The sequence below is a fragment of the Empidonax traillii genome, unplaced genomic scaffold (genome assembly GCF_003031625.1).
Source record: "Empidonax traillii isolate 1590-97213 ecotype Southwest subspecies unplaced genomic scaffold, ASM303162v1 scaffold537:size946161, whole genome shotgun sequence".
Taxonomy (NCBI): Eukaryota; Metazoa; Chordata; class Aves; order Passeriformes; family Tyrannidae; genus Empidonax; species Empidonax traillii.
In genome coordinates this window covers 874,767-895,004 of record NW_020955730.1, presented here as the reverse complement: position 1 = coordinate 895,004, position 20,238 = coordinate 874,767, and the positions used below count along the sequence as shown (strand labels likewise).

At 43.9% G+C, this 20,238-nt stretch overlaps 1 protein-coding gene across 1 annotated transcript; it reads right to left on the bottom strand.

Annotated features, from left to right (window-relative positions):
• Positions 1–641: 641 nt before the first annotated feature.
• LOC114064366 (bone morphogenetic protein 6-like) lies at positions 642–2,156 on the bottom strand. The gene is made up of 2 exons (XM_027897352.1): positions 1,724–2,156; positions 642–835 (listed from the first exon to the last, which is right to left on the bottom strand). The coding sequence occupies exons 1-2, from the start codon at positions 2,154–2,156 to the stop codon at positions 807–809; spliced, it is 462 nt and encodes a 153-aa protein (XP_027753153.1). The 3' UTR covers positions 642–806.
• Between the last annotated feature and the right edge of the window lie 18,082 nt (positions 2,157–20,238).

Here is a 20,238-nt window from a genome sequence, read left to right as displayed (position 1 = left end):
CACCTAGCTCCTTGCAAGCACCTAGTTTCACATCCCTCAAATAAAACATGCTGTGGGGTTTGCTTACAGACAGCTACAGCCAGCACCATACTTCTTAAATTCACAGCTCCAAGTATAGGTTCTAAAAGTCCCCAAGGCAAAGAACAGTGACAGCAGCAACAGCTCTGTGTATTCAAAGGACAGAGAGGTTTGGTAAGGTCAGGAGAGGAGAACAGAGGCAGGTGCCCTTTGAACTCAAAACCTGTACAATATTCTCAGGTTCTGAGCTAGACCCAGACCATGCTGGTTTCATTGATGGATGATTTCAGGATGTCTCATTCAAAAGCACCAGAGCTCTGAGATGTCAGCACCACCTAAACATTCCCAAGCTAACTTTAAACAAGGCAATTGAGACCCTGACAGGTACATACCTGCATTAGGTAGTGTCAACAGGGCTCTGCACTCCTGTAAGGGATAAGCACCTAAGACAGTTCAGCTGTGCCCACACGAGTTGCAATTACCTCGGTTTCAATGTAGTCAAGTCTTTTAACAACATTTTGTAGCACTTCTGACCTACTTTCTATGGGGTAAAAAAATCAACCAGCACTTGTTCTAGATACATACAGCAGGCACAAAGGTATTGAACTCATGTACCAATGCTGGGAGCTCAAAGAAATTTCCTACTACAATAGCATATCCCTGCTCCAAATGAGTAAACACACAACAAATTGGGTTTTTTTTAAAACGAGTCAAGCTGTTCGCAGGTGGTGTCATTCTGCCACACAGCTCTGGCAGCACTGGTGAAAAGGCGGTCTTCAGCCGACCAGCTAAGACATTTGAGCTTCACAGGAATTCCCTAAAAAAAGGAACTGCAATTTGCCAACTGAAATATTTTCACTCTCCACATTAGGCTGAATCTAATTACACTGTTTCCTTACAATTGCATAGTATTAAGGGCTCCTTCAAGTGAAAAGCTTAATGGCTTTCCTACTGAAATGCCCACCCTGGAGCCCTTCACATCAGTATTTCGCTGACAGGATGATTTGTTTGAAGAGCAGGTTGATGTCTAACAGAACTTATTTCAAGATTTCTGCATGATACAAATTTTTATCATGTTCCTGGGCTCACTCACCAGATTAACCTACACTAAGTCACATATTCATCGCCACACTAGGTCTGATCCCCTTAAAAAGAAAACAAAAAAGAGAAGATGAGGACACCGTGGAGTAGGCTGCATGTGCTTTGTTCAAGCCACAAAGACATCTCTGTGCTGCTGGACCTTGCACAGAGCAAGCCCAACCTGCGCTCTGGCATGACCCCAGCTTGCTGCCCAGGAACCAGAGCAAGGAGAGTTTGATTCTGAACGACAGACTCTGACCACTACCATCTGAACAAGATCAAAGAGTCAAAGAGACTATTAACAAAATTATTATTATTTTCTTTTCTTTCCCCTCCCTCCCTTCAAGGTTTTGCATGCTGGGGTTTGTTTGTTTGTTTGTTTTACTGTTTGCGAGAGGTTCTGCCCTTCCTCGAAGTGAGCTGCCCTCCCGGCTGAAACCCGTGCAAGCACAGGGTGCGTTTGCCCCACCGGCAAAGACCCCCGTCCCCGCCGCGCCCCACCAGGGAAGAGCCGTCTGCCCCCTCTCGCCGGGACAGCGGTGTCCGCGGGACGGGCGGTCGGGTGGGTGGCTGGGTGGGCTCCACGCAGCCCGGCACTCACTCACTCACTCACTCACTCACTCACCCAGGTTGACGAAGCTCATGACCATGTCGGCGTCGTTGAGGAAGGCGCTGTCCTGCGGGCTGGGCAGCGGCGGCGGGGCGGGGGGCGCCGGGCGGCCGCCCCGCTCCGCGCCCGCGCTGCCCTCCGCGCCCTCGGCCAGGGAGTGGTAGAGGTCCAGCATGAAGCGCGGTGCCGCCGTCAGCCGTCCCGGCGGCGGAGCCGGCGCCTCCCGCGGCAGCGGCCGGGGGCGGTGGGGCAGCCCCAGCACCGACAGGATCTCCCGCTGCATCTCCCGCTTCTCGTGCGACTTCAGCCGCCGGTAGAGGAAGCCCGAGGCGGCGGCGGCGGGCGGCGGTGGCTCCCCGCCCTCCGCAGGCAGCGCGGGCTCGGCGGGGCGGCAGGCGCCGCTCAGCAGCGCCCAGCAGCAGCACAGCCAGGCCAGCCGCCGCGGCATGGCGCTCGGCCGGGCGCAGGCAGCCGAGGTCCCCGCTCCCCGCTCTCCCCGGGGGCTGCCCAGCGCCCTCCAGCCCTGCCCCCCCGCGGCAGCGGGGATCGCCCGGGCCGGCGGGGGGCGGCCAGGCCGGGGGGGCTCAGCGCTCGCCCCCGCCGCGCATGGCCGCCCGCGGAGCACCGCGGTGCGGACCCCCCCGCCGCCGCCGCTGCTCAGGTGCGGCGGGGCCGCCCCCGGCCCGGGCCGGGCGCTCAGCTCGCCATGCCCCTGCCCGGGGGATCCGCGCCGGGCCGCGGGCGCTGCGTATGGGGGGAGAAGGAGCAGGGTGAAGAGCTGCAAACTTTTCCCGCTGCCGGGGAGCAGAGCGACCGAGCGGCTCCTGCGGCTGCAGCCCCGGTCCCCGCGGGCTGGCCGGAGCGCGGCTGCTGGCGGCGAAGGCAAATCACCAGCGCGCCCGCCTCTCGGCGGGGCGGGCGGCCGCTCCTCCGGGGCGGGGAGCGGGCGCAGGTAGCGCGGCCCCGCGGGGGCGGCCGGGCGGGGCGGGCGGCGGAGCAGCAGGTTCAGGAGCGCCGGCCCCGTCGGTTGTCATCGGTTTGCTGCGCTGGAGCGGCGCTCCGCCGAACAGCGGCACCAGCCGCCACTGCCATGCGACTCTTGCGGCTTGTTTCGTGTTAAAGGGAGGATTTCGGCCACCCCTCCTGCCCCCAGGGTGTTGGCTATATGTGTGTAGCGGGTGTTGGCTATTTGTCCTGAAGAGAGGTGGAGTGCTACCTGCTCTAAATCTGAAGAAGCGTTACGGTTCTCTTTAACGGGTTACGGCATCCCACACCGCTTCTTCTGGAGTATCTTGCAGAACTGACCATGGAATATTGGTAAATGGCTAGGTACGGGTACCCCCTGCCAGCCCTGATCGATGGCGTACCTGTCTGCATACTGTGGGGCAGGTTATACTGCCATAAAAGAACATACGAGTTCCTACAGTAAGGTTGCAACTCATATCATCACTTTGATCAAAGGAGGCGGGAGAACAAACCTGCCACCCTGCACTATAATAAGAGCAGTTTGGTTGAGCGAGAAGCAGCTCTTCCATATCCTGATCTGTGACTTCATGGATCTCACTGAGGCTGGATGACTAAACCCAGGCTAGTCTCGCTGAAATCAGTGCAAATGCTCTAAGTTTGAACTGGGATAATTTCAGAGGAGTTGGCCCTGAGAATAATATCTGGACCATTTGAAGTCACTGGCAAAATTTCCATTAACTTTATTAGAATCAGAGTCTGGCAATAAGCTCGTATTCAGCTTCCCAGAGACACAGCTGAGAATATTCAAGACAGAATATGTTATTTTCAGAAGTGGAGGTTACACTGAGTGTTCAGTTCTGTGAAAGCAAGGTTACAGATGTTTGTTTTAACTGCACCAGTCAAGGAACACTGTAATACTGGGTATCTTAGAGCTTGTTTTGGAAGGGAAAAAGGTATCTTTAAGGGGATGGAGTGGGAGGGAAGAGTATGGAAGTTACTTTTGCAACTGTTCTCTTTTTTTTTAAGCTTGGGAAGGCACTCGGAATTTGAAAATGAGGCTGCATGTGACAGCACAGATTCAACATGATCCTTTTGCTATAGTGGATCCCATTACCCTTGTGAAAGAGGTCTGTGTCACCCACTGAAGACTCAGTAAGGCAATGTCTGGGGAAACCCTTGCGCTACTGATTCATGTATCCACTTCTCTCAGCATAGAGCAAGGGAGTTGGTTTTATTAAATGGGGGGACGAGGACTCACTCCCGGAGAGGAGATGAGCAACACCCCTGTCCTTCTCCAAGACAGTGTGGGATCCTGCTGGGAAAACCCAGGCTCCCAGGAGGAAAACCTGGTGCACAAGCTGTCCCCTTGGTGGGCTGAGAGGGATGAAGGACAGTTTGTAGCCCCTCAGGAGGGACATTTGGAGGCTGGGAGGAAGTGCGAGAGCCCTGACAGTGAGGGTTGTTTCCCAGGCAGGTAATTACCCTGCAGGTGGTGAGGGAGGAGAGCAGCCACTTCTCACAGCCATTCGCTTCCCAGTCTCTGAGCCTGTTGGGCTGTAGTTCACGTATCTGTCTCCAGAAGAGCTTTGTAGCCTCCGCTTCCTGTTTGGACAACAAGAGAGGAAAGTGCCCCATTGTACGGTTATTGCTGAGGATCGAAGCCTTCCATCCAAAGTGTCCCCTGCTCCTCTTGAAGAGATGGTGCACATCCAGCAATAGACAGTGTTAAAATCCAGGGCAGCTCTTGGGTGTTCCTGCTTCTCCGATGGCTCAAGTGTGTATCACCCTTACATTTTTAATCTGAAAGAAAAATATTTGAAGTATTGCCATGTGCATAGGGACTACTGCAATAAACAGCAGCCGTGATAACAGTTGGCAGCATTCAGGCACACGATTTTGATGCAGTCTGCATACAGGGACACACAACAAACCTTCCAGTACTTCCTGTTAAGTTACCTTATTCTTGAGGTAAGTTCCCTTGTGTAGCTAGAAAGCTAACACCCTGCTTATTAAGTCATTGCACCTTTTGTTAAGTTTAATTCAAGTCTTTCACATTGTGGTGTTTTTTGAGGAGGTTTGTTTGTTTGTTTGTTTTTTAGCAGTACCTCCTAGAGTTGTACCTTACTTATGCTTGGAAATGCCTCTTGCCTGTAAATGTGAATGCTTCACTATGGGATTCAGCTAACATTATCAGACCTAGGAAAGTTATAGCATCATCTCAGCAGCTGGCTGAGGGTGAAAAGAACTAAGTCTTCCTACAGAGATCACCTGCAGTGACAGCTTTCGGATATTCCTGCCATCTGGAAGGACAAGTTTCTCCAAAGGATTTTAAGATTTTGGATGAGAAATGCATGCCTAATTCTCTGGAGAAGTGCAAAGAAAGGGTGTGTACTTGACAACTGCTGCAGGCTGAGACATGTTTTAATAGTTAGTTAAACATATAGCACTACTGGCAGGAATTTTTGCTTGCCAAGAAGCCTCTGTAGTGTATTTGCTATCCAAAACTCAATGATAACATGTAATTTCCCTCGAACTTTCACCGTCATATCTTCAAAAATGCTGCGAATCCAGGCTTCTGGATATCGCTCAGGTCATCAGTTTTCTCTGCTCATGACGGACATCTGGTGGCAAAGTGGAGAAACTGGGGTCGGTTCCTCGAAGTTTTGCTCATTGGCAAGTTAACAATAAAACATTTTCTTTCTCTCTCTCAAAGCAAACAAACAAAACACTTAAAAAACCAAACTAAAATAAACAAAAAACCTCTCACACCAAACCCCGAAATAAAAAACTCCTACATAATGTAAACAGGTCTCCTACCTCACCCAGAACAATCCTTATTTAATTTTCTGCCCTTAAGCCAACCTTTAGTCTCTATTCAAAACACCGCACCTGCTAAGTGCTTTGTGATGAATGTCTTGTACACGTGACCCTGATCAGAGCCTGTACCCCACAGGACACCCATTCCAAATGTGGTGTAGTGCCAGCGAGGATTAACTGCAGCAGTTAAGTTTTAGGGCAGTAACAGTGTTTAGGTTGTACGCAATTAAAGGCTGGACTGCCTAATTCCAGTCAAAAAAGATTCACTGGGTTTTTGATTGTCTGCTCTTATTAGAGCAAGGTTAGGTTTCTTGGTTGTTTTAGGCAAAAGTTGTGAGGAACAATTCCAGATATATGAAGCACTGAAATGGTAGAGAGGTAATGAACTTAAGTTAGAAGCTTTCAGAATGAAAAGAACCAAACAACAACAAAAAACAAACGAACAAAAAAAATAGAGAGTTTCTATCACTGTGCCTTAAAATACAGCATCTCATCTGTGCTCACGAGGAGGTCTACGCAAAATCTTCGTCATTCCTCTTAGGTGTACAGCTTCCCAGGTACCATGAGAATGATACACCATAGAACTTAGTATTCTAGTAATCCCTTCTCCATCTCCTGAAAACAGAAAAGTCACAGCTTTGCATTCTCACCTTCCCTTGAGATGAACCATTGGCTGCCAAAGCGCCTGCAACAAATCCAGGCTCCTATGCTTATGGGGTCAGCAAGGACACTGCAGTAAGGGCAGCTTCAGTCCTCACACTCATTTTGCCAAACAAAGCAGGTATTTTTTTAAAGCAATGTGGAAGGGATGTAAGTAATGACATTTGCTTTCTAAAAAAACCCAAAGCCTATGTTGTACAATAATGACATAGCTGGAAGGAACTATTTGCAGTGCTGAGCTTGGAGAGGTTGAAAATGCAAACATGCCTCCTAATTTTAGTGTACTGGTTTCCAGGGTCTGCTTGTGCAATGAGAAAGAGTGGTTGAGTATAATCTTAGTTCAAAGATCGAAGCAGGCTAAAAACAGCATTCGCTATGAAAGCTCGAATTTTTCCTTTTGCTTGCTGAACGAACTTTCTCCACTGCAAGTAGGGGCAGTTGAAAATAGTAACATCATTTTATTTGCACATAGCAAACCACTACTTTCTTTACTCAGAAATCTGATCTAAAAATATGCAATGATGATTTCCCAGATCAGAACATTTTAAAAAATGGTTATAAATATTAATTCAGTAACACAACTGGACTGCTATCCTTGCAAAAGCAAACAGTTAAAAGTGAAGTAAGTCCCTGTATGCAATTCACAAACAATTCCAACTCTGTTCCAACCCTGGCCACCATCCCCACCCTATCAAGGATGTACTTACGTGTGAACAATTATAGCTTAAAGTTTAGTTGAAGTCAGCAATATCTAGTATTAAGGGAAACTGACCTGAAATGGCAGCAATTAAATAATTATTATTATTATTTATAAATATTATATATTTAAAATAGTTTAATTGTTGTTTTATTAATATTGTATATTATTAATATTAATATCATTGATGTAATTTCTCTGAGTATTTTCATGGTATTTGCTTTTCATTTTATTTTTTGTTAGTAAAGCTTTTTCTGTTTTAAAATCAGGAAAGTAAACCATCGACTATAAAAGAGAAAGAGCAAAATCTGTTCTGGGCAGGCTGAAAATTAGATTGGGTAAACTAGAAAGGAGGTTACTTTTTGTATGCAGAATTGAGACTGATGTAAGTGAAAGGTCAGTAAATGTGGAAATACATTAGCCAGCATAAGGTAAGGGTCTACCTTTCACCTGCATACAGTGAAGATATGATTTGAGTAAGAATAGTTGTCTGTTATTATTGCTGTCAGACTGTAACAACAGTAGCAAGTTGCTACTTCTAATCCATATAAGATGGGTTGCAGACATACCTGTGCTGTCATCAGACCTTCTGCCGCTCTGCAGATATGGCCTCATCTGTTATGCAACAATTACACCCATACGAAAGACCCAACACCATGTCCAGCCCATGTAGGCGCCTTCCCCATGGACATGGGGCCATGCTAGAGTTTGTGCCCTCCAGTGGGGTGTCAGAGAAAGAACTGAGCTTCTTCTGAACGATGAAAAGTAGAGAGGTGACTGGGTATGTGAATGCTGCAAAAAGAGATGACAGAAAGAGGAGAGGTCCTCACTCCATCCTCTGCTGATGTTAGCTGGTGAGCCATAAGCCAATATCCCTCTATGTGCATTATCTGGTGTACTGAGTAGAAAAAATGACCACTGCTTGTGGTAGCTCATAATGTGAGGATGAACTGGAAGGGTCTGGTCTCTGCAGCACTCTATATTAGCCAGTTACACCCAATTAGTGCACAGTCTCTATCTCAAGGTGGTGAGGGGATTCAGATGTTATTTTGCATGCCATGCTGCCTAGGGTATTCACTGTTTAGCCTGCTGACTATCTAGCTCCCCGTCGACAGAAGAGGATTGGGCAGAGTACTTTGCTGAAACAATTCTCTTCCTTTTTAGCCTCATCCTGCTGTGAGCTGTGAGTACATACACCCCTTTGCAGCTGGTGTGCTGAAGAGAGGCACACAGAACTACTTCCCAGGGCTGAACACCCAAGCTCACTCACCTGCAAAGGTGCAGGTGTCTATACAGACAAAAGAAACTGTACATCTGAGATATGAAGGTCTGGGCGTCACCTTGTGCTTTGGAACGAAAAAAAATCAAAGGAAAAAATAATAGAAAAGAAAAAAAAGGAAGTAAGACAAATTAGAACAATTAAGGAAAGAACAGCTTAAGATTTCTCAAAATATTGCAGAATGGGACTGTAAAATATCCTGGAGAGGGAAAAAAATGGTTCTGAAATCTTATTTAAAGTAACTCTGATGAGGTCCACTCAGTAACTCTGATGAGGTCCACTCTTACCAGCATGTAAAATATGTCTTTTCAACAACACTTTTCAATAAAATTGGGATAGACCCAAATAGCACAAGGCTGCAGCGAGGACTGCCAGATTATTAAAATTTGAAAATATAAATGCTGTCCCCAGCAGCATCCCATTATAGAGGCCACTGTACTCAAACTGCCTTTCCTTTACCTATTTGCACACAGGGGCAAGTTTTCAAAGACAAGGGGTCCTAAACACCCTCCAAGAACAAACATTGGAGACAGTTCCCTGCTGCATTAGGCTCAGTTACTGTTTTGTACCAGAAAGCCAAGTGGCCTTGTATCCATCCCACCCCGAATCTGGTGGACATCTCCTTCCTGGATAGGGCAGCTGCAGGAATTGTGGCAGGCATCCCATCCTCAGCCATCTCCGAGGCTTCCCTGCTGCCACCGTTACCCCTTCTTGCAGCAGGGCTCCCACCAAGGGGTTTTCTGCCTTGTGGCCTCCTCAGGCTCTGGGGACTAAAACGCGTTTCCTACAGTTCTTGGACACTTAAGAGCACTCAGCAGACACCACTCGCTTTCATTCACTTTTGCTTTAAAAAGTACCTCGTACAGTGCCAACCCAAACATGGTATTTTAGGAAAAAGCAGGGTCCCAGAAGACACTGCACAGGGCAGCAAGTCTACGAAGGCATTTTTAGACATCAAGAACTGTAGTGGCTTAAAAAAACCTCATAAAACCCTGTTGTCTTGTAGCCGAGCTTTTTCTTTCAAACACTCCCTCATCCCCCAAAGAGAATATTTTTCAATACCTCTACTTACCATGACAGCTAATAGCCTTACAGATTAGTTCCTTAAGGGAGCTAATTCAGCTAAGATGAAAGAGGACATGAGCTGCCATTTAACATTTAGATTTAAGATGTGCATGTCGCAATAATCATTTTGCTAACAAGTCAAGAGGAGAGCTGAAGTAAGCAGCAGCCATGTATCTATTTTGGCTGAAGAGATGCAGCCGCTACTGTGCATTAAACAAACTTCTGTACCAGCTCAAGATGAGGTAACTCAGAAAAGAGAGTCATCTTTTTTCTTTCTACGGGAAATGTTTACAGGCTGACAGAAGAGGTTTTATACATTCACCTTCTGTAGGTAGGCAGAAACCACAGAGAAAGAAATATGGTTCCTTTAAAGTCTATTAGGAGGAAGCCTTGTAAAAAACCACATATTTTCTGTGCTCTTAGCGTTCTCTGAATTAATAAAATCTCCTCCTTGGTGAAGCAAAAGTGATAAGCAGCTAGTAATTGCATTGCTTATGGGAGGCTTCAAGTTTCCAGAGCAACAGCATGCCTGTAATGCAAGGCTTGTCTTTGTTGCACTGTTGGCCCAAAGAAGAGCTCAAATTTTCTGTCTCAGCCAGCTTGCACACAAGCTCTAAAGCCTCTGTCCCTCCTGCAGTATGTCAGCAGCCCAGTCCTTGCTGAGCCCCCAGGGGATGAAGGCTGATAAACCATGGCTGCCACAGCTCAAGGTGGGAAAGCCAACTGGGATGTGTCCACTCGGTGTCATTGGGCTGTAACACAGCAGGACTGCTCCCTTGAGCTAGCACATCCACACAGATCAGCACAACTGTGGGTACAGGCTTGCAGTCATGGCACTGAAAAGGGGATAAAACCTTTCCTTACCAGTCCCAGCACTTACAAGCTATTCAGAAGGGACTTGGGCACCTGATCTGCTCAGGGTCTGTGTGGGTCTTCACTTCTATGTAAAAAGATGACTTGCATGGGGTGGAAAGAGTAACCCCTAACGGACTGTTACTGTTTTCATATTTAACAAGTAAAGTACTATAATAAATAATGTAAAACAATAAATAAATAATGTTAACTAGAAGATAGGATTAGCTTAAACCAAGTGCCTCCAGTGTGTAGGAGTATATTGCCTACACTGAGAAGGCAGCTCAGCTCAGAAGAGGTTTGGAGAGAGGGGAGAGCTGCTATGGAACCTCTGGAGCCACATCCCCCGATTTGCACCATGCAGATGATCATGTTCAGAACAAGGTCTGCACCTTACTCACCTCTTGCAGTTAGACTGACACATGGCCAACTTCAAACAGCTTTTTCGACTCTGTGCCAGAGAAGTCTTCTAGTGAAAACTCAACAGACTCAGAAACAAGCAATTAAAAAGTCATTTCCAGGAATGTTCAAGATATTTGGTGTAACTCAGAATGCTCCAGGTCAGACATCAGAAGCTGCACAGTTGCACTGGCATGATGCTCTGCTCAGACTTTCTAGATGGAGCACTGTGGCCATCCTCTAGCTCACTGAGGCAGCCCCTGAAGACACACCCATGCCTGCAGGACTCTTCCTACTTTGAAATTAAATACTGTCAGGACTGTCCTCTGGGACTGAGACCCCAGACAGGAGAGGCTCATGCCCACAACACTGCTCCCTTACTCTCCAGGTCTGTTGCTGGTATGTACTGGTATGCACCCACCTCGGGAACCATTTGAGATGGCACTACCTGACCCAGGCTGAAATAATGCCAAGACCACTGTTCAGCCACGTGGATGATCCTGTTCCAGGACTTAGCAACATACGTGGGCACTGCTTGATATATGGGAACAGATGTAGAGTACTGCCAAACCCTGATGCAGGCTGGAAGCTTCCTGAGCATCCTTCCTGGCAGCCTAGGGAAGGGCACTGTTCTCGTCTCTGGGCAAGCAGCTGTGATTTGTGCTGATGTGAATTAAAAGCACAACTCATTTCAAAATGCTACCTGAGGTTTTGGGCAGTTTTTTCCAAACTGCTGAGCAGAGCTCCCAGTAGAAACAGAGCACTCGACTTGAGAAGGAAACATTTCCAAGCTAACTTATTGCTCAGAGTAATTCTATTCTCTTACGATGTCTTTATTTCACTCGGCTTTGAAAAGATAGAGGAGTCAGATAATTAATTATAAAAGACAGTTAAAAAAAAAAAATAACCAGTCACTCCAGAGTCTTACAGATCCAAGACAAAACTGATACACCAGCAACAGCATATGGGCCCTTGTTAGTGTGGAACCAAACGCCTGCAGCTGATCTCCATTAGAGAAGTCCCTGTTCACTTCCCTCACCCAAAATGATAGGGAAATCCATTTAATTTTTTTCAAACCATGCGACAAGACTTGGCAAGTTTTGTTTTCTCTCATTTAAAATAAAATAAAGCAGTAAAATATGATAACAGTCGATCAAGTGATGTTCCGGTTTCATTTATGTGTTGTTCAGAAGAGTTTGTGGCAATAAAAGGAATGGGTACTTGAATGAGGTATTATGGTTAACAGCCTGTGGGAAGATATATTTAGTTTAAATACTAATAATAGCCTAATGGCAGCAAGGCAATATAATGGAATGTGACAGATGTTGGATGTTCTCTCTTTGCACTGTGCCAGATGTATATTTTAAATTACTGTTTGCATCACGAAAGGGCCAAGAGGCCTCCGTTTTGGATTCAGGGCCCCAAAAGGATGAACTCTGCAAACAAGTATGCAGTCCCTTTGACGTGGTTTAACCCCAGCCTGCAATCAAGCCCCACGCAGTCACTCACTTACCCTCCCCAGTAGGACTGGGAAGAGAATTAGAAGGGTAAAATTGAGAAAATTCGTGCATCGGGATAAACACAATTTATTAAGCAAAGCAAAACAAGGAATTAATTTGCTGCTTCTCATTTTCAGGCAGGTGTTTGGCCATCTCCTGAAAAGCAGGACTCCATCATGTGTAGCAGTTACTTGGGAAGACAAATACCATAACTCCAAACATCCCCAACCCCCTTCCCCTTCCTTCCCTGAGCTTTTGTATGCTGAGCACAATACCCTGTGGTCTGGGGCGTTCCTTTGGTCATATGGGGTCAGTTTTCCCAGCTGTGTCCCTTCACAACTTCTTGCGCACCCACAGCTGAACTTCTTGGCAGGGTGGGATTGAGAAGAAAAAAGGTCTTGACTCTCTACAAGCACTGCTCAACAGTAATGAAACCCTCTATATTATCAACACTGTTTCCAGTACAAATTCAAAACATAGCCCTATATTAATTACTGTGAAGAAAAATTAACTCTATGACAGACAAAACCAGCACATCCTTCCCTAAAAATAGAAATGACAAATTATTTTTATCACATATATCAATATTTTTGCATGGCCTAGTGTTCACAGAGCATCCTTAAAGGTGGCATCATCAAAATAGTCACATGTAGCCCATTTATTTCCCTATGCAGGTCATTCAGCAGTAAGCTTGGCTGTGGGGAGCACTACTTGGCAAGGTGATGACTCCAGGTTAGCCGCCTGGACTGAAATCTAAGGCTCCTGGGGGATCACTTCATTTGGGCAGTCAGACAGTGCCACTGGCAATCAGAAGAACCCTTTCCAAAAAGAAAAGCATACATATGTTATAGACTTTTAAATAGGTTATTGCCAGGAATACTCAGCACAATTAAGCACTGCCATTAGAAAGCTTTTTTAGTATTTGCTCTTCAGTTCTATACTGAAGAGGTAAAAGATATAATGTCAATTGTGGCTTTATGTTATAGAAACAACTCTGAAAAGGACAGTGTTGACCTCTCGGTTTTCCTCACACCAGTGATTTCCTCCCACACTGACTTCCATGTAATTTGTCTGTCATATGAACACAGCCTGGACTTCTAGACTCAGACAGTGCCCTTTCCTTCACAGTCTTTAATCACTAAAAATTTATGATTGGTCCATATTTTGCCCTGAAACATATTGTTGTAGACTTGATGCCATCATTTTACAAAAGCTGTAAATTAGTAAAACACAAGACCAACACTGCAGACTAGGAGTTTCCAGCTCACATCCTCCGTACCTTGTTGGCTCTACAAAACTGTCAGAAATAAAACACAGAGACCTGCTGTAAATCTCTATAATCCATGGAGTAAGACCAGCTTTTCCATAAAAACTCTCCAGACTAGACTTATATGAGAATTACACACTGAGGTGAGATGATGTTGAGAATAACTCCAAAGGGTCAATGAAGACTTCCATGTGGCAACTCCACGGCTTGCTAAATTACTGTGCTCTTTGCTCTGACATCAAAGTTCTTAGGAGTTACAAGCAGCAAGCACACAGCTTAAAGCACACATCTCTGTCCTACCAACATATATCATCTGGGGCTAAATCACTCCTACACCAGGGGAAAACCCCATCTCACATGTCCAGTTGCACCCGTCTGAGCTCCTGCCATCGTCAGAGTGTCCAGCTGTCCCAACACTTCATGAAGGAATTCTTTCAAGGCTCTGCAGGAAAGAAGAGACCTGTTTTCACCTGGAGAACTAAGGAACAGGGAGAATGAAACAGTCCTCCCATGGTTAGATGGGAAACTGAGACCTGAATCCTGTTTTTCTGATTCCCAAACAGTGCCCTAAACATTAGCCTGTTATTCCTCCAATAACAAATTCAAGATGTGACAGGATTCTGACATATGGATTTCCTTCCCCCATCCCGAGGTTTTTTGAGCATTTGGGGTTTGATCAGCCACTGTCACCACCATGTTTCTTCAAAGAGATGTTCTGAAGTGTTCTAATGAGCAGCTGCAACCCAAAACAGGGAGAAAGGGAGAAATGGTTCACAGATCCTCAGAGCTACTATGTGGATATGTGGTTGGGATCAAAGGGGACTGCAGATTACAACAGCAGTGCTTAAAAGAGATCTTGAGAGTTGTGTTTTCTTGCACAAAGTTTTATATAACCACACCACTTTGTTCTCAAATATTTAAACAGGTTAGTGACAATGAATAAACTGTAATTATTATAGCTATGACAACATACTGAAGCCAGTGTGGTGAAAGTGCTTTGTATTCCCAAGGCATCCTACAGTCATCATCATCTTTAATATCTGACCATAAGTCAGATCCAAGAAAGTACTAGAACAAACTAGGCTGCCAACAAATGAATAATTAGATATCTCCTTGATCAACTACCTCCTTTCACAGATGCCTGTATGCGTACTATACTTACAGTGTCATCAGTAAAATCTTCAGCTGTTTTAAGGCAGAGAGTACAACTCTGTGCTGTGAAGTACAGTTGCAACAATGCAACCCTTCACAAAGGTGGGGCTTTTAGTTCAAATTATATGTGAACTAAAGAAAATTCAGCTAAGATACACTAAGCAAATAGCAGGAGCAACAACTAAACAAAACTTCCCTTTGTCTCCCACAAAAGGACTTCGCAAATGTCAGGGGGATTTCCATAAGAGACAGCCTACAGTTATCCCCTTCTTGCTCTTAAGGATTTTTTTTTCTTACAGCATCTCAAAGTGGTGGACTCTATAAAGTTTCCTGGTAAATGACCAATGAGGAACAAATAAATACATGTTTAATAAGAAGCTATTAACTCCTCTGACATTGGCAGTGTTGTCCATTTGTTGGTGAGCATGCCTCCATAGGAGGTGGTGTGAGCTCTGGATGTGTGATCCAGTGGGAAACTCAAGAACATGCAACGAGCCATGGAAATGCTCCTCAAAGAAAAGAGTCAGAAAACTAAGAGACAGAGACCTAACATTTCCCAGCTTCCAAGTAATTTCTAGAAGTTGTTGTTCAGCTACTTGTTTCTCATCCCAAATTCCTTCCAAGAATGACATGGGCTTTACTGCTTAAAATACCAGAGCAAACAAAACCAAGTATTGCCCTACAAGTCTGCAGGACTGAGACTTTCTGACCTCTTTCCTGAACCTCACCTCTTCCCAGTACCCTGTTCCTCAAACTTAGCTTTTGTAAATGCTACCTGGGACTCCATAATCTTAAAACTCCACCCGTTCCATAACATACTTCCCACAAGGACAACGAAAGAAAATACATCAACAATGTGCTTTCATACCCTCTGCTTCGACAAGATTTCCCAGATATCTCTGTCCTTCAAGGGTGTGAAATGGAAAATATTGAACTAGCAATTTGCTTCATTTGTTTATTAAAATGGTAAGTTACCTTTAGTTTCAGTTGTGAATAAGCTATCATAGTCCTTTGTGCCTTACCTTTAATTGAGCATATTCAACATATTTAATTTCCATTTTCATTGTCTTGCACAAACTATTTTTGTTGGAAAAAAACTTGACAGAGTTTTAGTTGCAGAATATTTTTTAGTTGTAGCTACAATTCCTAGGCATGCCTTTAGAGGAATTTGAATTAATAGCTGATAGATTTAAATTAACAATAGCTGCATAGATGAAATATCCCAAGTCATGATAGCACTGTAAATAACCTATTTGCTTTCAAAAGCTTTTGAATCTTTTCCAGTGTAGAGAGAATGGGAAGAATAAGGCACAATGAATGCAAGAGCTGGAGGGATTGGAGCAGGAGGAAAAATCTGAGTGTGGGTATCACCAGAGATACTCGGGGGGGGCGGGGGGGGGATGGTATTAGAGCTGGTTCAACAAAACCAGCTACTGAAATCATGTCTTGTATCAAAATAGATCTGAAAGCAGAGGTTTCCTCTGCTATTGCCATTCACCCCAAAGCCCTGTTGTTTCTGTCTTGGGCTGCCTGGGGTTTTCTTTTTCCTGTCTACTGAGGAGCAGATGCAGAAGTCCCCACTCATCACGTATAGGAAGCCAGCACCTCCTGACTCTTCTGCCTTAGATCCCATGGCCAAATTATCCTGAAAACACTGTTCCTTCACCAGGATAACTGTCCTGGTAGCCTCACTGCATAATGACCTATTCTCTGTGAATATTATCCCTAAGCAGAAAAAGGAAAGTTGAAAGTTATTCCCCTCACGTAGGAAAATAGTGGGTGAAATAATATTAGTTCAGTCATTTAGACTGGATTTTTAAACATATTTAAGGACCAAACATGCTGTGAGGCACTAGAAGAATTTTCAAAATCATATCAGGCATTCCCATCAATTTAAATAGAAATTGGGAAATCTAAGAACTTCAGGAAATCCCACATATATGAACATACCTCCATGCAACAAGCAATTTATTGTCTTTAAAAAGTGTCTTTTTTCTCACTGACACTGCAAATTGGTATGTTCAAACTACAAATTTGAAAAGTTACTTTTATTACTATATTCAAACTAATTGCCTAAAGTATTTAACTTATCTAATAATCAATTTTCATTTGTTTCACTTTTAATATATTTGTCCTTTTCAGCAGCATTGTGGATCCATTCATTCCACTGCAGAGAGGACCTAATGATAGTTTTTTCTCACATCCCTTCCCAGCATAAGAGCTTTTGTAAAGTATCTCTTTCTTTGCCTCTTTATGGCTCTGACTGATTATATTTTACAGTCATTTTGGATTACTATTAATTAACAAAGTCCCTTGCACATGTTCAAGGTCCATTCAAATTCAGCCTCTTTGAACTTATCACTATATTAACAGAAGTCACTGTTAGGTGTCTTATTTTTCAAGACTAGCATAAGAAGATGACAATTACAAAAGCTGACAAAAGAAAAAGTAAGGGTGGCAAATCATGAGGGTTTAGGTCTTATTCTCAAATGGTTTCCCAAACTTAAGCTTGCAAACTTAGACTACAAGTAAACTACACACCTGTAGTTTTAAGAATGCAATTTGCAGAAAGACAGAGGTTTTGCCTATATAAAAGCTGTGTATGTGCATATGTAGATAGAAGAGACTATGAAGAACCTAACAGCATTTTCAGATATTTATCATTTGCCTTTTCTACAGACACGTTCTCAAAGGTGCACTGAGCTGACTCAGAGGGCTCCAAATGGTTCTTTTCTCCCAAATATGTTGGTTAGCTAAAAGAGATACTTCCAGTCTGGCATACGTGCCTCTTTCAGCAGCACCATGCTTAGGAACATTCCCATGATGAAGAATACCACTGAAATGTTAAAAACCCCCCACCCTTAGATATCAAGACAGAGAGCAAGAGAGAGAGAGAGAGAGAGAGAGAGAGAAGGAGTGCATACTGATCCTGATTTTGCTTTGACCAGTTTCTGTTTTTATTAGTACAGTTTGCTTAGCTTATTGGAGTCTGCTGTAGTGTGATACATCCCAAACACCTATCAGTGCAATAAAACTGAATGACAGCAACTCCCATTTAATCAGACCTGAATGAGAGAAAAGGTAATCCACTCAATGACAAGGATTTTACTGATGGTTAAGCAAGAGTTAACACATGTAGTTCTAATCTCCAAAACAAAAGCTTCTCTAGACTGGCTAAATACATCTGCAAGCCCAAAAATCATCCTCAGGTTCAATTGCACAACCCCACACCTCTCCCTAGGGACAGCTGAGTATGTTCTGTTAGCCTTTTGGCTGTTAACATCCATATGACTGCAGGATAAACTTCAGACAAATTATTTTGGTTTTTATTTATTTTTGTTTGCAGGTGTATAGAGTTGATTGTTGTGGTTTTTGACCAGTAGAAATGCAGTTATAAAAGTAAAATTTAAGCCCACTGTCAATCACACTTTTCTTAGTTATTTTTCACAAAGGCTTAAAAGCCATCTGTGGTGTCCCTAAGATCAAAGCATCACAAACTGAAAATCTCTCTTTAGACAATTCAGCTGCACAAACTGCAATTTGGACAATATGTACTATGTTACTGGTTGTCATGTAGGTAGCAGACTAGGTTAAGATATTATGACCTAGCAGCTAGAAAAAAAATAGTCTTTTTACTTGTAAAAGCAAAGTAAAGAATCAAGAACTACCATGAACATGAAGATTTTCTGTCTTTTCCATTGATTTACTCTTCAGAACCAAACTGGTCTTTGAATTAATGCACAAATCTGACAAAGGGTAAAGCAACATTTAAATTACCATTGAGAAATACCCAGCCAAAGATAATTACTTCTTCTATTGTGGCTCATTAAGAAACTGTTCCATTAAAGCTGTAGAGTTAAATAATGAAGGAGATGAGAGAGTTAAGGTTTGGCAAGCTACTGTGCAAGTGTGGAAGTGCTTGTAAAATGCTCAGATTGTACTTTTAAAAGGTTGGATCCTTCTCCCTTTTTACAACCTACCTTGTTTCTTCCTAATATCTCCTTACTGATGAAAAGAATCTTGTCATATTTGCCTGTTTGGAGCTGGAAGGAACCAAGCAGGTGACAAAGTGTTATAGAAAGATAGTAAAGGACAGGAGGAGCAATAGATTTCAGAGGACTTAGGCTGAACATCACCATGTGTAGTCTAGCTGAGTTCAGAGTGCAAGAATATGTGGAGAGGATGGGCTTGATTTGGGAGCATTAGAGGGGGCTGAATATTGGGCTGCAGAGGGAGCTCAGTGCCATCATAGAAAATAGGAAGGCTAGAATGGGGTGGCAATCTAAAACTGCTGCATAACACTATTCACATAATCAAGTTCTTTTCTGCATTATGGTTTTGGCAAGATATCACAGCCTTATAACTGTGTTGCTACAATAAGGAAAGACAGCAGTAACTGACAGAATATAATCTCTTTTAACAGTTTGGCTTGATTTCTACTTTTGTGTTCCAGTTTCACACTGCAATATCTCTGCAATAACTAGACATAAATGGACAAAGCACCAAGCACCACTGATCACTTAGTAGAGAAATAGCTCATGTGATTGTGTCCTATGGCCAGTCCACTGAGTTTGATACTTCTGCCATACTCATTTCATACTGTCTGCTCATTAGAATATTTTGATTAGTTTTCCAAGTATTTAGGTCATTTGTTCTTGTCCCTATTGCTCCTATTGGAAAAGCTGTTCTAGAAGCCCAGAGCTCTACTGCCAGGAATCTTCTTATTTCCAGCCTAAAATTATTCATATCCAATTTATGTTTCTGCTTCTTATTTGATACTGCAGACTCTGAAAGTGAAGAGTCTCAACAGATGAGACCAATACTTTAAAAATCATGTAGAGCTCTTAGCCTGTACCTCATGCTAAGCAACCTTAAACTGGTTTAGAAGCCTGTAGCAGAGTTCTTACTGCATTTGTCAAAAGAGGGAAGAAACAGAAGTGTGATGCTGTTTGCAATGATCCTTGCACACCTTTGAACAGCCCAGATACTTTACTCAGTGGCAATATGTTGAGGCTAGAATTCTTAGGATAACACGAAAGCAACCCCTTTGTATTAGTTACATAGCTTTGTCTGTCAAAAACCAGAAGTGATCTCCAAATGAGAGAAGCTGCTACAAATTTCATACAACTGCCCTGTTTCCATTTCAGCTGGAAAAGCCTACTGACCTTGCTGGCTCTAACATTACCTGAGGTGAGACCAGAAGAGATACAGTGTTGGGTCAATAGATACTGATACCTGCGAATCCAATACTGATACCTGTGTATCTAATTCAAGCGTTTGCTTTCTGAAACTGTATCTACCTGCATTGCTTTTTATTAACTGGCCATTATGAATGTGACTCTGGCAAATTTGCTGCTGATGGAAACGTAGACACGTCCCTTGATACTGTCTAAAATGATTTATAGAGAACAGAGAATGACAATGGGACATGTGCCAGTGAAGAGGTCAGAAGCAGTGTAAAAACCTGCCCAACAATCCCTGTCAGTAATAGGCTAGTTTTTCCCCAAGTCTCTTTGGTAAAACAGAACTCCTTCCACTGCCTTGCACCCTGCTTGCCACCAACACTGCAAAAACAAAAGGTCATCTGAAGAACTGGCTCAGGAGCTCTAGCTGCCTGCCCATGCTAAGAAGTATCTCCAGATCCATGTCAACCAGTTTTCTGGGCTTCAATCTAAGTCTTGGTCTCAGGAAGACAAAACATATACATTAGCCTCATCCTTACAACTTTTAGGTGACACCACATATAGCAAGGATAATTACTTCACATTTGCAGCAGAAAAGTTCATCTAAGTGGGAAATTTTGTGCGGAGGAGGCATTCTTAAAGGTCATATAAGCCACAGGACACCAAAAGCTTGTAAGGCCTTTGGGAAAACAAA

Excerpts from the sequence above, each read along its gene's own strand:
- LOC114064366 (XM_027897352.1), bottom strand. The coding sequence starts at position 2,156 with ATGCCGCGGCGGCTGGCCTGGCTGTGCTGCTGCTGGGCGCTGCTGAGC. Across the intron at positions 836-1,723 it reads CATGAGCTTCGTCAACCTGG|GGAATTCCTGTGAAGCTCAA; the intron begins GTGAGTGAGTGA and ends TCCTTTTTTTAG.